Source organism: Tauraco erythrolophus, chromosome 6 (assembly GCF_009769465.1).
Source record: "Tauraco erythrolophus isolate bTauEry1 chromosome 6, bTauEry1.pri, whole genome shotgun sequence".
NCBI lineage: Eukaryota > Metazoa > Chordata > Aves > Musophagiformes > Musophagidae > Tauraco > Tauraco erythrolophus.
In genome coordinates, this window is record NC_141470.1 from 27,672,246 (window position 1) to 27,686,201 (window position 13,956).

The 13,956-nt window shown below is 64.9% G+C and overlaps 3 protein-coding genes across 6 annotated transcripts; 1 reads left to right on the plus strand and 2 right to left on the minus strand.

Annotated features, from left to right (window-relative positions):
- The first annotated feature begins 1,565 nt into the window (after window positions 1–1,565).
- Window positions 1,566–3,376, plus strand: TBX10 (T-box transcription factor 10). Its single transcript, XM_086612963.1, has 7 exons — window positions 1,566–1,674; window positions 1,934–2,117; window positions 2,186–2,287; window positions 2,362–2,533; window positions 2,631–2,786; window positions 2,852–2,919; window positions 2,998–3,376. Exons 1-7 carry the CDS (start codon window positions 1,566–1,568, stop codon window positions 3,374–3,376), a joined length of 1,170 nt encoding a protein of 389 aa, XP_086469089.1.
- Window positions 3,377–3,635: 259 nt separating this feature from the next.
- Window positions 3,636–10,450, minus strand: TCIRG1 (T cell immune regulator 1, ATPase H+ transporting V0 subunit a3). Of its 2 annotated transcripts, none has more exons than XM_086613263.1 (19): window positions 10,334–10,450; window positions 8,628–8,706; window positions 8,303–8,532; window positions 8,125–8,219; window positions 7,292–7,418; window positions 7,135–7,217; window positions 6,908–7,001; window positions 6,606–6,818; window positions 6,124–6,274; window positions 5,892–6,031; window positions 5,470–5,627; window positions 5,305–5,395; window positions 5,106–5,224; window positions 4,702–4,915; window positions 4,480–4,596; window positions 4,274–4,384; window positions 4,077–4,197; window positions 3,811–3,982; window positions 3,636–3,717 (listed from the first exon to the last, which is right to left on the minus strand). In XM_086613263.1, the coding sequence occupies exons 1-19, from the start codon at window positions 10,448–10,450 to the stop codon at window positions 3,636–3,638; spliced, it is 2,514 nt and encodes an 837-aa protein (XP_086469389.1). The 2 variants fall into 2 exon arrangements, with proteins under 2 accessions (XP_086469389.1, XP_086469391.1); XM_086613265.1 differs by having other exon boundaries at window positions 4,274–4,377; window positions 4,473–4,596.
- Window positions 10,451–11,684: 1,234 nt separating this feature from the next.
- NDUFS8 (NADH:ubiquinone oxidoreductase core subunit S8) lies at window positions 11,685–13,799 on the minus strand. Of its 3 annotated transcripts, XM_086613288.1 has the most exons (8): window positions 13,748–13,799; window positions 13,611–13,715; window positions 12,860–12,910; window positions 12,715–12,777; window positions 12,522–12,611; window positions 12,220–12,392; window positions 11,997–12,125; window positions 11,685–11,914 (listed from the first exon to the last, which is right to left on the minus strand). In XM_086613288.1, the coding sequence occupies exons 1-8, from the start codon at window positions 13,797–13,799 to the stop codon at window positions 11,783–11,785; spliced, it is 795 nt and encodes a 264-aa protein (XP_086469414.1). In that variant the 3' UTR covers window positions 11,685–11,782. The 3 variants fall into 3 exon arrangements, with proteins under 3 accessions (XP_086469414.1, XP_086469415.1, XP_086469416.1); XM_086613289.1 differs by lacking the exon at window positions 13,748–13,799 and having other exon boundaries at window positions 12,860–12,907; window positions 13,611–13,636; XM_086613290.1 differs by lacking the exons at window positions 13,611–13,715; window positions 13,748–13,799 and adding an exon at window positions 13,458–13,589 and having other exon boundaries at window positions 12,860–12,907.
- Window positions 13,800–13,956: the final 157 nt, after the last annotated feature.

Sequence of the window (13,956 nt, forward strand, 5' to 3'; positions counted from 1 at the left end):
CCTTGCTGAGCACTGAGCAGGGCAGCGGGCTCAAACCTCCCAGCACCAAACATGAAAAGAAAGTAAACGTCACACGGTCACATGGGTTCCCACCAGAATTCAGTCAGATTCAGGCTCTCCCTCTGCTCTCTGAGAGGAAAAAAACTGCCAAAAGCCAGAGTCAGATTGGACATCACCTCGGACATCGAGAATTGGGGTTTTACAGACTTGGACCCAGAGGCTGCCCTTCCACCGACAGCGACTGCTGGGAGCCAACCCCCCCGATCTGGGCAGCGTTTGGGGTTTAAAACCCTTCCAGGGCCAACGTCCTCACCTTTCCTTTTGTCTCCAGCAGAAAAACCAGCTACAGATGCTACAGAACATGGTGCAATGCCACAGACAAGTGTTGGCAGGTGCAATCCTGCCCGGGGCTGAGCCCCCTCCATCCTCCTCCCTGCTGTCAGTGCCGCCTCTCGCACCTCCTCATCTCCCCGCTCAATACCAGCCCCGTGGCCACAGCCCGGCTGACAGCAGGAGATGGATGGGGCCGAGCCAGTGCCGCAGGACACGTGGGGACGTGACGGATGTGGCGGGGGCTTGGGGAGATGGTATCTCCCCACTTCACATCAGTCCCTGTCCCAAAACTCCTGCACTGCCCACGCAGCCCCCTTGGCCGCCCCAGAGCAGACAGGGGCCGGAGGGTCCCGTCTCTGCTCCGATGGCCACGGGAAGGATCCCAAAGCAGAAGCGAAGGTTGAGTCCCAGTTTGGAGAAAACAGCCAGCTCTGAGCAAAGCCCCCAGCAAGGTGGGATTTCAGCCCTTGTCCGGTGCCACCATCACTTGGGTACCGCTGGGGACAGAAAGCCATCAGCATCCCCACAGGGATGTCCCCTGCTCCCCCCAGAGCCCCAGCATTCCCCATCCTGCCCACAGTGTGCCGCAGGACAGTGTCCATGGCCCCGTTTCAGTTTAGAAGGAAGCAGGGGGCTCCAGAGTAGACTCTCTGCTTCCCTCCCCACCCCTGCGTCAGCCACCTCCGCACAGGCATCCCTCGCCCCCGCGGCACTGGCTTGTCCCCATCCATCTCCCGCTGTCACGTCGCTACTGAGCATCGCGACAGGTGGAGGGGGCTCAGCCCCAGGGCAGGACTGGGGGTCCCGGGCACCAGGGCAGAGACAGCACCAGCATTTGGGATGGGTACAGGGGAAGGGGTAGCACTGTCCTCCCCCAGACCTGGAGTCTCAACACCTTGCCATGTTTTTAATAGCAGGTGTTGATGGCGGCTGTCGGACGAGCCACCGGCGCACGGGTGGCTGCTGCGTGCTGAGAGAGGCTTCGCTCAGAGGAGAGGGTGGGAACGGCCCCCATCTCCCCCCTCACAGCTCAGACATGTGACATGAAGAGGACAAGAAGACCCCGAGAGACCTGTCCCCCCCCAACCCAGGATACCCCACCACTCGCCTCCCGTCCATCATCATCGTATCAAGGCGTGAAGGCAGGTCGGGGAAGGGGGGGGCTGTGCTCTGGCCCCTGCGACTCCACCCCTGAGTTGGGGCATAAAACCCCCGGCAGGCTGCGGGGGCCGATGCAGAGTCGGTACTGCGCTGAAGGGGGCTTCACTGGGGTCCCCACTGCCACCGTGCCGGGGGACGAAGCCACAGACATCTCCTGCTCACCTTTTGCACCCATGGCAGGTAAATCCCCGCCGCGGCAACACTCCCCTCCACCCAGCAGTGGGGTCTTGCAGTGTTTTCGGGGTGCAGTGGGTTGCCCAGCCCCACAAGAAAGTGGGGTCACAATGAGGGGTAGGATAAAACCCCACTACAACGGGGGGCCAGGACTCCCCCCGTCCTCCTACCCCCCCCCCACAGATGGAGGATGCGACAGGGTGGCCAGCGCCCCAAACCTGGGGCGAATGATCGGGTCCCCCAACACCCTCTCACCTCTCCACAGCCTTCCTGGGGGGGCCGGGCGAGGGACCCCTCTGCAGTACCAGCCCCAGTTGGGCAGGTGAGGGGCCGGGGACCAGTGGCAAGAACCGGCACGTGTGCCATGCCGCAGCACGGCTGGAGATGGGCAGCCTCTGGGAAGAGTTCAACCGCCTCGGCACCGAGATGATCGTCACCAAGGCAGGCAGGTAGGTACCGCTGCGGGGTGAGGGTGGGCTGCTGGGGTGCTGCTTCCCACCCCACCTTTTCCTCCCAGGAGGATGTTCCCCACCTTCCAGGTGAAGCTGTCAGGGTTGGACCCGTTGGCCGACTACGTCCTGCTCATGGACTTCATCCCATTAGATGACAAGAGATACAGGTGGGGACGGTGTGATGGGGACGCTGGCGGTGGGGGGCAGATCCTGGCAGTGCTGAGTACCCCGTGCCCCACAGGTACGCCTTCCACAGCTCCTCCTGGCTGGCAGCAGGACGGGCCGACCCGGCGGCCCCCGGCCGTGTCCATTTCCACCCCGACTCCCCAGCCAAGGGGGCCCAATGGATGCGGCAGATCGTCTCCTTTGACAAGCTCAAGTTGACCAACAATCTCTTGGATGACAACGGCCACGTGAGGACCCGTCCCGGGGTGGGCGATGATGGAGGTGGAGGGGGGGGGTCCTGCCCACCTTCCCTCTCTCTCTCCCTCTCTCTCCACCACCCCCCAGATCATCCTCAACTCCATGCACCGCTACCAGCCCCGCTTCCATGTGGTCTTCGTGGATCCGCGCCAGGACAGCGAGCGCTTCGCCCACCAGAACTTCAAGTCCTTCAGCTTCCCCGAGACTCAGTTCATGGCGGTGACAGCTTACCAGAACCACCGGGTGAGCACTGGGCTGAGGGGACAGCAGGCTCCCCCTCCACGACCTGATCCCGTTTCCCTCTGCAGATCACCCAGCTGAAGATCGCCAGCAACCCCTTCGCCAAGGGCTTTCGGGATGGCGACCCCGAGCCGTGGTAAGGCTCCCCCAGCCCCAACACCATGGTGAGGGGCTCTGCACTGCCCCACCCTGAGCCTTCCTCCATCTCTCGCAGGTGTGGGGTGCCGGCGGGGTCCCTGCTGAGTGCGACACCCCACACCCGGGCCACCGCACTGCCCTCCCACCTCGAGAAGCAGGAGAAAGGTAGGGGGGCTGGGGGGGGAGCTGACTCCCTGTTGCTGTCTCTGCCCCCCACAGGGGCTCCCTGCAGCCGCAGACCGCCGGCCACCACCACACCTCCACAACCTGCCCCGCCAGCAGCTCCCCCCAGCTTCCCCGAGCTGTCTGCGCCTCCCTTCCAGCCCCTTGCCTGCCCCCCCGCCATGTACGCGGGGGCCAAGCCCCGCATCCTGCCCTACCCCCTGCCCACCTTCCCCCCGCTCAGCACCTACAGCACCGCTGCAGCCCCTGCCTTCGGCTACGGGCAGCAGTGATGGGGGGGTACCCCCAATCCCATGGGATCCCCTACCCAGACCACAGCAGAGGGGACGCAGACACAGAGCTGGGGATGAGCCACAGGGACAGCTTTATTCGCTGCCAGGGACAATGCTGCAGCCGCTGCCCCCCCAACCCCAGGGGTTTGGGGTTGGGGAGGGGGGAATCCTGCCCCCCGCCAAGCCAAGCTCCTGGCAGCGAGGTGGGGGATTGGGTCCAGGCAACACTCCGAGCCCCCCCGGCATCCGCGCAGCACAGCTACTCACAGGTGTCGTGTGCGAAGGCGAAGGGGCACAGCTTGTACCCGCCGCCCACATAGAACTTATTCTGGAACTCCACCCTGGCAAGGAGAGGGGCCAGTGAGGAGTGGCGCTGGATGGGGAGGGGGGCAGTCAGGCACCCATCCCACCGGCACCCCCTCGGCCGGGCTCACCAGTGCAGGCGCAGGGCGTGTAGGAAGGCGGAGAGCCCCTCCATCACCAGGAGGATGGCCACTGTCAGCACAGCAAAGGCAGCGAAGACAGGCACCAGCACCACACCGCCCACGTAGCTCAGCCCCACGAAGCCGTTGCGCATCACCATGGTCCACAGCACCTCCGAGAGCTCTGCGGGGTGAGGGACAGGGACAGGAGGAGGAGGATGAGGCTCTGCCCGGCCCCAAAGGGATGGGGGGTGGTGGCACACAGAGGGGACACTCACGGGCATGGGCCAGGCTGAGTGCCCAGAGCCGCAGGTAGGACGCAGTGTTGGAGATGCAGCCCAGGCAGTACTCGATGGTGTGGATCGCCTGGTGCATGAAGATCTCAGCAAAGTCCAAGTGCTGTGGTGACAGAGGACATGGGACGTCACCCCCGTCACCCCGCAACACCCAAGCCCGCCGAGCTGGTGCCCCTCACCTCGGCATCGGTGCTGCGCCCACCGCTCTCAACATCCTCCTTGGTGGCATTGACGGAGTTGCCAGCCTCCTGCCCCTCCAGCAGCGGCTCCTGCTCCCCGCCGGCCACTGGCTGCATGAAGACAGCACCGACAGTGAGACCCCACTGTGCCCGCCCAGCTGAGCTCCCCACCACCGCCACTGCCGCCGCCACGACCCCAGCCTTACCGTGGGGCCGCCCGTCCTCAGCGTGCGTTGCCGGCAGCGCAGGTAGAGTGGCGTCCCCAGGAGCAGGACGGGCACTGACGCCAGCGCCAGCACCACCAACACGGTCTGCACCGGCACCTGAGTCACGGGAACAACGTTTCAGGGTCCTCTCTGGCACCGGGGACCCCGTCACCACTGCTCCCAGCCTGGACAAAGGGAAGGGTCCCCGGGTGGATGTTCTACCTGCCCCCGGTAGAGTGGGAGGTTGTCGGCATTGGAGGTGAAGAGGAACATGTCGATGAAGTGGATGAGGATGCTGGGAGCCACCCGGGAGTCAGCAGCACTGAACTTGATCCACTTGTAGAAGATGAGGAAGACGAGGTAGCCAAAGAGCGCCAGGAGGAAAATCATCTGGGGAAGGAGCTCCAGCACCAACCGGTGCCATTGCTGGAAGTGCCTGGACAGGGGGGACATCAGCCGGGCTCAGCCTGGCATGGCACGTCCCCACACATCCTGGCATCCCACCTGGAGGAAGAGGTACGGGACTCTGCTCACCCACCCCATCCACCCAAGTAAGTCCAGCTCCGGTCCCCTTAGAGCATGACCGTGGGTGGCCAGAGCCCACGGGCGCAGCCACGGCGACTCACACATGGTTGAAGACCCCCAGCAACACGCCAAAGCCCATGTGCACGACACCCAGCACCACCGACATCTTCATCTTGAAGGAGTTGAGGAAGTTGAGGTGGTTGGTGGCCAAGCTCCAGATCTATCATGGACAAGGTGGGTGAGGCTCTGGGCCACCCCATCAAGGGTCCAACCCCATCCTCTCCCTCACAGGACACTCACTGGGTCGATCCCAAAAGGATAGGGCCCTTGGAAGACACCGGTGACATTGGGGTCCAGGGTGAGGGACGGGTGGGTGGCAAGGTAGTCAGAGCTGTGGGCAGAGCAAGAGGGTGTCAGTGCAGGCAGGGACCTGGGAGAGGCATTCACAGATGGATGGGATCTCACCTCCAGGAGGAGTGGTTGGCCATGGCAGCCACACTCCAGGCAGAGGGGAAGATGACAGTGGCTTTGCTGAAGCATTCATTGTAGATGAAGCCAGTGTAGATGGAGAAGGCCCCCATGAGCAAGATGAGGTAGCGTCCCTCAAAGAACGTCAGCCAGATCTGGGGAAAAGGAGGGGACAAATGTGGCTCCTACATCCCGCACCACCTCCTCTGCCCCAGGTCATCTCCCTCCCACACCTCTAACCCCATTCTCTACCACCAGCCCTGTCCCACACCTCCAACCCCATCCTCTACCACCAACCCCATCCCACATCTCCAACCTCATCCTCTACCACCAACCCCATCACTCATCTCCAGCCCCATCCCTTGCCCCCAACATTGCCCCATGCCCCCAACCCCGTCTCACGCCCCACGTCCCCCAACCTCGTTGCTGGCCTGCCGCAGGCTGGGGCTGTTCTCGTACAGCACCATCCAGAGAGCGAAGAGGAACATGAGCAGCCCGTGCCCCACATCCCCAAACATGATGGCAAAGATGAAGGGGAAGGTGATGATGGCGTAGGGTGCTGCAGGGGCACAGGGACCATGTCACAAGACACCTCGCCACAAACACCCCCCAGCCCTGGACTGTGGCGAGGGCTGCGGAGGGGGACCTTACCAGGGTTCACCTCCTGGTAGCTGGCCACTCCGTAAGCGTCCACAATGCTCTGGAAGCCGGCGGTGAACTTGTTGGTGCGGATGAGGGTGGGGGGGCTCTCCGAGGTGGGGACGCGCTGCACGAAGCACTCCACGCTCGAGCCGCTCTGGTACTGCAGAGAAAACACTCGGCGCCTGAGCCACCGCATCCTCCTGCCTGGCACCTGCCTGCCCTACCATGGCAGGAGGGCACAGGGACACCAAGTGATCTCTGGCACGAGGACATCGGGATGCCGAGCAAACCCCAGCACGAGGACATGCGGACACCAAGCAACTCCTGGTAGAAGGACATGGAGACACCAAGTAACCCCTGGTACAAGGACATCGGGACACCAAGCAACCCCTAGCACAGGGACATGAAGACACCAAGCAACCCCTGGCATGAGGACATGGGGACACCAAGCAATCCCTAGTAGGAGGACATGGGGATACCAGGCAACCCACCGATCCCTGGCGCAGGGCATCCTGCACTTGGGTGAGGTCCCGCACGGGGCACCAGACCTCAGCGATGAGGCACTTCTCAGTAACATCGAAGCTGCACTGGTTGAGGATGAGGTAGACAGCCTTCATCTTCTGCACCTGCACCCGCCAGGTGGGCAGCGCCAGCACCACCTTGTCCAGCACCTGAGCTAGGTACTGCTCCGTCTCCTCCAGCACCTGCGGGCACCCGGCAGCATGTCAGGGACAGGGGGGTCCTAGCGTGGTGTCCTCCTACCCCCCAGTCCCTCCTACAGTGCCCAGCTCACCACGCTGAGGTCCTGGATCTGGCTGTTCAACTCACTCATGGTGTCTGCCCGGCTGGCCTCACTCTCCGGGTAGGGGTACACGTGGCAGTGGAAGCTGGGACAGACGGACACCGCTGTGTTGGGGGGTGCCAGGGCTCCCCAAGGTGGTTCAGCCTGTCCCTGGGGATGCTGGAGTGGGTCTTGCTAAATAAAGCTCTGCGCGGCCAGATGCGTGGCCGCTGGCTCACCAGTCTGAGATCTTGCGGATCTTCTGCCCGATCTGCTCGCCCCAGTAGGAGATGACGAAGATGACCCAGGTGATGCTCTCACCCTGGGGACAACACAGCCCACGTCAGCCCCAGCCCCCTCTTCCCTGACAGCCCCCCACCCTGGTGCCCCACTCACCGTGGCCGGGTCCTCCATGGGCTCAGGCATCTCCACGAAGCTGGCCACCAGGTAGCCGCGGCAGGCACGCCACAGCAGCCGCTCAAAGGCGCTCACCCGCCATGGGTGAATGACGCCAGCCACGAAGCTGTGGGGACGTGGCAGGGGTGCTGGGACAGACACGGCTCCACTGCTGCCCCTGCCCCATGGCCAGGCCCCTGCCCCATGGCTCCTCCCCAGACCTCATCCTACAGCCATGCCCCAGGGCTGTGCCACTGCCCAGTAGGCCATCTCCAACCCTAATCTCACAGCATTCTCAGTTGCCCAAGGCCATGTCATTGTCCCATGGCCCATCTCCAACCCCTATCCTATGGTGATGCCCATATAACCCATAGCCAAGCCACTGTCCCACAGCTCATCTCCAATTCTCACCCTGTACCCTTACCCACCATCCGTGCCCCATCACCATCCTGTTTCCCCATGGCCCATCTCCAAACCTTATCCTATGGTGATGCCCATATACCCCATGGCCATGCCACTGCCCCACGGCACATCTCCAACTCTTACCCTATACCTTTACCCACTGTCCCTGCCCCATGGCCATCCTGTTGCCCCATGGTCCATCTCCAACCCTTACCATACAGCCTTACTCATGATTCCTGCCCCACGACCATACTGTTGCCCCAAGGCCCATCTCCAACCATTATCCCACATCTTTCCCAGCTGCCCCATGGCCATCCCATTGACCCATGGCCCATCTCCAATCCTTATCCTACAGCCTTCCCAGCTGCCCCATGGCCACGTCACTGCTCACGGCCCCTCTTCAACCCCCGCCCCACACACCAGCCCCTTACTTGATCTTGCGGTCAAGGTGCTGGTGCAGGGAGGGATCGAGGATGGGCTCACGCTCAGAGAGCACCCGGGGCCGTGGCGGGGAGCCCAAGGGGGCCTGTGGTGACGGGGAGCAAAGAGATGAGGCTCTGGATGACGGGTGGGAGAGAAGTGGGGTACAGGGCCGCCCCGTGGACCCACCGGCAGGCTGGTGAAGCGCTGGCTCTCGTGCAGGACATGGAGGTAGCGGCGCAGCTCCCGCAGGCGCTCGCGCAGGGAAGCGTGGTTGCGGCTGACCTCCCGCAGCTCCTGTGCCAGCTGCTCTGACTGCTCCTGCACCCGCAGCGCTTCCCGCGCCAGCGGCGCCCGTGGGTTGTCGGGACATGGCTCCAGCACCCGCCCAGCACCCCGCAGCTCCTGCTGCAGGAAGGCTGCGAGAGCTGCGGTCAGACTGGGGGGGGATAAGGAGGAAATGGGGGGACGCAGTCCCCTGCCCCAGCCAGCCCCACAGCCCCCCGGCACTCACTGAAGGTCTTCTCCATCTCCTCGCAGCGCCGCACCTCTCCCACAAAGCGCCGCTGGAAGGCACTCACCTTGGGGTTCAGCTGCCGGGGTGGGGGGCATGGTCACAGCACAGCCCCAGTGAGAGCCAAGGTGGGGGGGGTCGAGCAGCCCAGGGGGTTGGGTAGCCCCAACACACCTGGCCCAGCACCATGCCGTAGCCCTCAGTACGTGGGGCACCCCAAATCACCCACCCCCTGCACCGAGAGCACCTCAAAACACCCAAATCCAGACCCTTGCACCCAATAGCACTCCAAATCATCCACACGCTCCCGTGCACCCACTGCACTCCAAAACCACCCGCGCCCAACCCCTGCACCCATGGCACACCAAACCCACCACACAAAACCCCCAGCACCCACAGCATCCCAAACCACCCAGACCAAACCCAGGGCACCCCAAACCATCTGCACACAGTCCCTGCACCAATGGCACCCCAAACCACCCACCCTAAACCCCCTGAACACAGGGTACCCCAAACCACCCACCCCAACCCCGCTACATCCAACCTCTGCACCCAAGGCACCCCAACCCACCTGCATCTACTCCTTGGACCCACTGCAAGCCAAACCACCCACCCCAAACTCCCTGAACCCACAGCACCCAAACCCACCCAGAAACCCCCCCCTGTATCCAGAACATCCCACATTACCCATGCCAAACTCCCTACACTCGGTGGCACCTGAACCCACACAGAACAAACCCCCTGCACCCAGAACACCCAAAACCACCCAGAACAACAACCCTGCACCCAAGACACCCCATCCCATCTGCACCCAGGACACCCAAACCCACCCAGCCCGACTCCCTGCCCCCAGAGCACTCCAAGCTACCCACCCCAACCCCCCTGTACCCAAACCCACCTCAGACCGATTCAGACCAACAACTCTGCACCCAGGACACCCGAAACTACCCACCCCACACTCACTGCACCCATGGCACCCAAACTCACCCAGAACTAGCCCCCTGCACCCCGAGTACCCCAAATTACCCACGCCAAATCCCCTGCACCTACAGCACCCAAACCCACCCAGACCAAGCCCTCCGTACCCAGAGCACCCCAAACTCTCTGCACCCATGGCACCCCGACCAACCCCTCCTGCACCCAGAACACCCCAAACCACCCACCCCAAACTCTCTGCACCCATGGCACCCCGACCAACCCCTCCTGCACCCAGAACACCCCAAACCACCCACCCCAAACTCTCTGCACCCATGGCACCCCGACCAACCCCTCCTGCACCCAGAACACCCCAAACCACCCACCCCAAACCCCCTGTACCCAAATCCACCCCAAACCCACTCAGACCAACAACCTTGCACCCAGGACACCTCGAATTACCCACCTCAAACTCCCTGCACCCATGGCACCCAAACCAACCCAGAATTACCCCCCTGCACCCAGGGCACCCCAAACCCACTCAGAACAACAACCTTGCACCCAGAGCACTCCATCCCACCTACGCCCATCCCCTGCACCCACGGCACCCAAACCCACCCATCCCAAATCCCCTGCACCCAGAGCACCCCAAACCACCCACTCCAAACTCCCTGCATCCACAGCACCCAAACCCACCCAGACGAACCCCCCTGCACCCAGGGGACCTCATCCCACCTGCACCCACCCCCGGCCCCCAGGACACCCAAACCCACCCCCCGGCCCCTACGTACGTCCCTGAACTCGAGCAGCCCGCGCTCCCCCAGCTCGCTGACGCAGCTGTAGGCCGAGGCGGACTGGAGGAAGAGCTGCGCCAGGCAAACCTCCTCGCTGCGGAACAGGGACCCCATGGCAACCCCCGGGACCCCGCTCCGGCCCTGGGCTGCGGAGGGATGAGGGCACTCGCCTGGGGACGAGGGGGGAACAGAGGGAGGGGATGAGGACGGCGGGAGGAGGGGCGGTCAAGGCTGGGGGGGCGGCAGCAGGGCTGGGGGGGCGGCAGCAGGGCTGGGGGGTCACCCCGGCGGGCTGCGGTGGCGGAGCCGGGGTGTCCCCGCTGCCGTGGCCAGGGGGAAGTGACTCGCCCCGGTCACACGCGGCTTTTCCCAGCACCAGGCTTGCAAAACACTTTCCAGTCCGTCCCCCGCCCCGGCTCTATCCCCCACACTCCCTTCACCCTCCCCCCGCCCCGCTCAGCTGCGTCTGAGTCAGGGCCACCGCATCCCCCGGGGCCGCACTGGGCACCGGCCGCCCCCTCGAGCACGGCGGGGAGCGAAGGGGGGAAGGAGGCTGCCCCGGACCTCCCCTCCGCACCCCACCACCCCCCCGCAGGACCCACCCTCCCCGTGGGTGCTGCCCGGCGCCGGCCGAGGAACGGGGCCGCCCCCCGGGGTGCGGCGGTGCCGCCCGCCCCTACCCGGCAGCGCGCGGCCGGCCGGGCTCGGCACTTCCTCTTCCCCAGGAAGGGCCCGGCCGCGGGGAGGGACCGGCCCGCCCGGCCCCGGGAACCGGCACCGCCACTTCCCGGGAACCCCCTTCCCCTGGCGCACGGGACCGGGAACGCATCTTCCGGGAAATTCCCAGGACTCCCCCGGGAAGCAGGTGGCCGGGACTCCCCAGACCATCCTCCGAGGAGCATGGATACGGAAACTCGCCCCCTGGAGCCGGGAAACCCCCAGCCGGTACCACTTAGACCCCCCTCCGTGGCTGCCCCGGGAAGCAGGGGGCCAGGAATGACCCCCGCGGCCCCAGAGGCAGCTGCAGGCAGGGGCATCCCCTCCCTGGGAGAGAGACACGTGACCCCTAACCCCCCCCCCCACCCCAGCCCTGCCTCTCTATCCCTGCCTGCCCCCACCACCCCAACCAGCCTCCACATCCCCTCCACATCCCACACCTTTCCCTGCGACTGGGACTCCCCACATTCCTGTGCCTCCACTCCAGTGTCAGCAATGGCATCCCCAGGACCCCTGTCCCACTCCCCAAGATGCAACCATGCACCCTAGGGCTGTGCCTGTCCAGGTGGTTCAACCTCTCCCCTGTCCCAGCGCTGGAAAGGAAGAGACACACAGAAACACGGAGCTCCAGGTTAGGAAGGGGCCGGTGCTCCAGTGCAGGTGGGGGTGGCAGAACCCCCCAGACCCTTTATTAGGGGAGTGGGAAGAAGACGTGGTGGCACCCGGCTGTCACCGGTACAGGTAATCAGCCTGGATGTTGGCCGCGATCTCAGCTTCCCACTTGTCACCGTTGTTGAGCAGCTTCTCCTTGTTGTAGAGCAGCTCCTCGTGCGTCTCCGTCGAGAACTCAAAGTTGGGGCCCTGCCGGGATGGGAGACGTTTGCCCTTAAGGCTCACTGGACCTCCACCTCCCCAGGCAGGGATCTCGTTGCCCCCAGCTCACCTCCACGATGGCATCCACAGGGCAGGCCTCCTGGCAGAACCCGCAGTAGATGCACTTGGTCATGTCAATGTCGTAACGGGTGGTGCGGCGGCTGCCGTCGGCTCGGGGCTCGGCCTCAATGGTGATTGCCTGCCACGGGGCCAGGGAAGACACCTTCAGCTCACAGGGAACATGTCATCCCGTGGAGCCAGTGGGAGGAGAATGAGGGTGGATGATGGCTCACCTGTGCCGGGCAGACGGCCTCACAGAGCTTGCAGGCGATGCACCTCTCCTCCCCCGAGGGGTAGCGGCGCAGGGCATGCTCCCCGCGGAAGCGTGGGCTCAGCGGGCCCTTCTCGAAGGGGTAGTTGATGGTGGCCGGCTCCCGGAAAAGGTAGCTCAGTGTCATAGCCAGGCCTGAAGGACAGAAAGGGGGGTATATGGCATGCTCAGGGGGACTAGCATCCCGCAGATGGGCCGGAGGCCATGTGTGGGGAGGCTGGGAAGGGTTTGTTCTGCCTGCGGAAGCATCCAGCCGGGACTCGCCTCGGATGAGCTCTGTCCACAGCAGGGTCTGCGCAGCCCGGTCAGTGATGGATCGCATGTCCATGGCCGGCTCCTGGACGTTGACGTACTCTGTGGGGAAAGAGCAGCTGTGCCCACCCTGTGGGGAGGGGGTGCGCGGAGACAGCCCCAGGGTGGGAAGAGAAGGGACGGGGGGCAGCGTGCCCCTACTCACTGTAGCAGTCCCTGGGGGTGGTGGTGCTGAGCAGGCGCAGGTGGCCCAGGGGGGCCGGTGGGCCTGGGGGAAAGGGAGAGAGAGGGGTCGGGAGGGTTCAGGGCGGGAAGAGGGGGGACGAGGGAGTGCCCGGCGCAACCCTCACCTGTGCGGGCAGCCTGGTACAGCAAACGCAGCGCCGCCATGTCCGGTCCTGCTGCCAGCAGAGGGGCCCACCCTGATGCTCGCTGCCAGCCCTCAGGTGCTGGGCCAGCAGGCGGCTGGAGTGGGGGCCAGGCCTGGGCCTCCCCACTTCCCACAGGGGACCCAGGGGTCCTGACCCCCATCCCTCCCCCAGAAAAGACTCAGATCCCCTAGGCACCCCAAGGGACCCGGGGGTCCTCTTCCCCTCTCCCTCCACTTCCCACATGGCACCTGGCTGTCCACCGCCAAAGGGACCCAGGCGTCCAGTTATCCCCCACCACCTCCAACAAGGAACCCAGACGTCCTACCCCTCCCCCGTTATAGGATCTACTCCCATTTCCCCCGCCACTTCCCATAAAGACCTGGCTATCGCCCCCAAGGGACCAAGGCGCCCTGGCCCCCCGCGCCCTCCCCGAGAGACCCAGGCAGCCTCCCCCCCGCCATGGGACCCAAAAGCCCTGCCCCAAGCCCCCCTCCCCGCTCTCCAGCAGCCAGGTGACATCCCCCGCCAGAAGGACCGAGCTGCCCCGACAGCCCGTCCCCAAAAAGGCCCCAGGCACCCGTGTATGTACCCCCGGGGGGGCCCAGGCGTTTAGGCCGACCTCTCTCCCCCAGGAGGGCTCCGAGGACCACGACAAGCCACCTCGGGCGCCCCAACCAGCCCCATCCCAAGAGCGCCCCGCCGCCCTAGGGCTGCCGGGCCCCCCGCTCACCTCCCCCAAGGACCCAGGCGTCCTGACCCCTGGCCCGCCCCCAAAGCGCAGCGCGCAGGCGCGAAGGGCAGCGGCGCAGGCGCAGAGCGGCGCCGGGGTCACGGGCCGGGGAGGGGGCGGCCCGTCGCGCTAGGGGCGGGGCCCCAAGGGTGAGTGGGCGGGGCAGGCCGCGCCAGATTCGCTTTCCATTGGTCGGAGGCCGCCGGGGGGAGGGGAGGGCGGGGAGAAGATGGGGGGAGCTTCGTGGATTGGGCGGGGTGGCAGCAGGACGGCGCGGCGATTGGCCGAGCGTGAGGTGGCGGGGCGGGTCCAAAGCGTAGGCGGAAGCGGAGGTTTGTTGCGGCGG

Excerpts from the sequence above, each read along its gene's own strand:
- TCIRG1 (XM_086613263.1), bottom strand. The coding sequence starts at position 10,450 with ATGGGGTCCCTGTTCCGCAGCGAGGAGGTTTGCCTGGCGCAGCTCTTC. Across the intron at positions 8,707-10,333 it reads GGCTGCTCGAGTTCAGGGAC|CTGAACCCCAAGGTGAGTGC; the intron begins GTACGTAGGGGC and ends CCACCCCGGCAG. Across the intron at positions 6,275-6,605 it reads ATGCCCTGCGCCAGGGATCG|TACCAGAGCGGCTCGAGCGT; the intron begins GTGGGTTGCCTG and ends TTTTCTCTGCAG.
- NDUFS8 (XM_086613288.1), bottom strand. The coding sequence starts at position 13,799 with ATGGAAAGCGAATCTGGCGCGGCCTGCCCCGCCCACTCACCCTTGGGG. Across the intron at positions 13,716-13,747 it reads CCACTCACCCTTGGGGCCCC|CCCGTGACCCCGGCGCCGCT; the intron begins GCCCCTAGCGCG and ends CCCCCTCCCCGG. Across the intron at positions 12,778-12,859 it reads GTACCAGGCTGCCCGCACAG|GCCCACCGGCCCCCCTGGGC; the intron begins GTGAGGGTTGCG and ends CCTTTCCCCCAG.
- TBX10 (XM_086612963.1), top strand. The coding sequence starts at position 1,566 with ATGCAGAGTCGGTACTGCGCTGAAGGGGGCTTCACTGGGGTCCCCACT. Across the intron at positions 1,675-1,933 it reads ACCTTTTGCACCCATGGCAG|CCTTCCTGGGGGGGCCGGGC; the intron begins GTAAATCCCCGC and ends ACCTCTCCACAG. Across the intron at positions 2,118-2,185 it reads ATCGTCACCAAGGCAGGCAG|GAGGATGTTCCCCACCTTCC; the intron begins GTAGGTACCGCT and ends TTTTCCTCCCAG.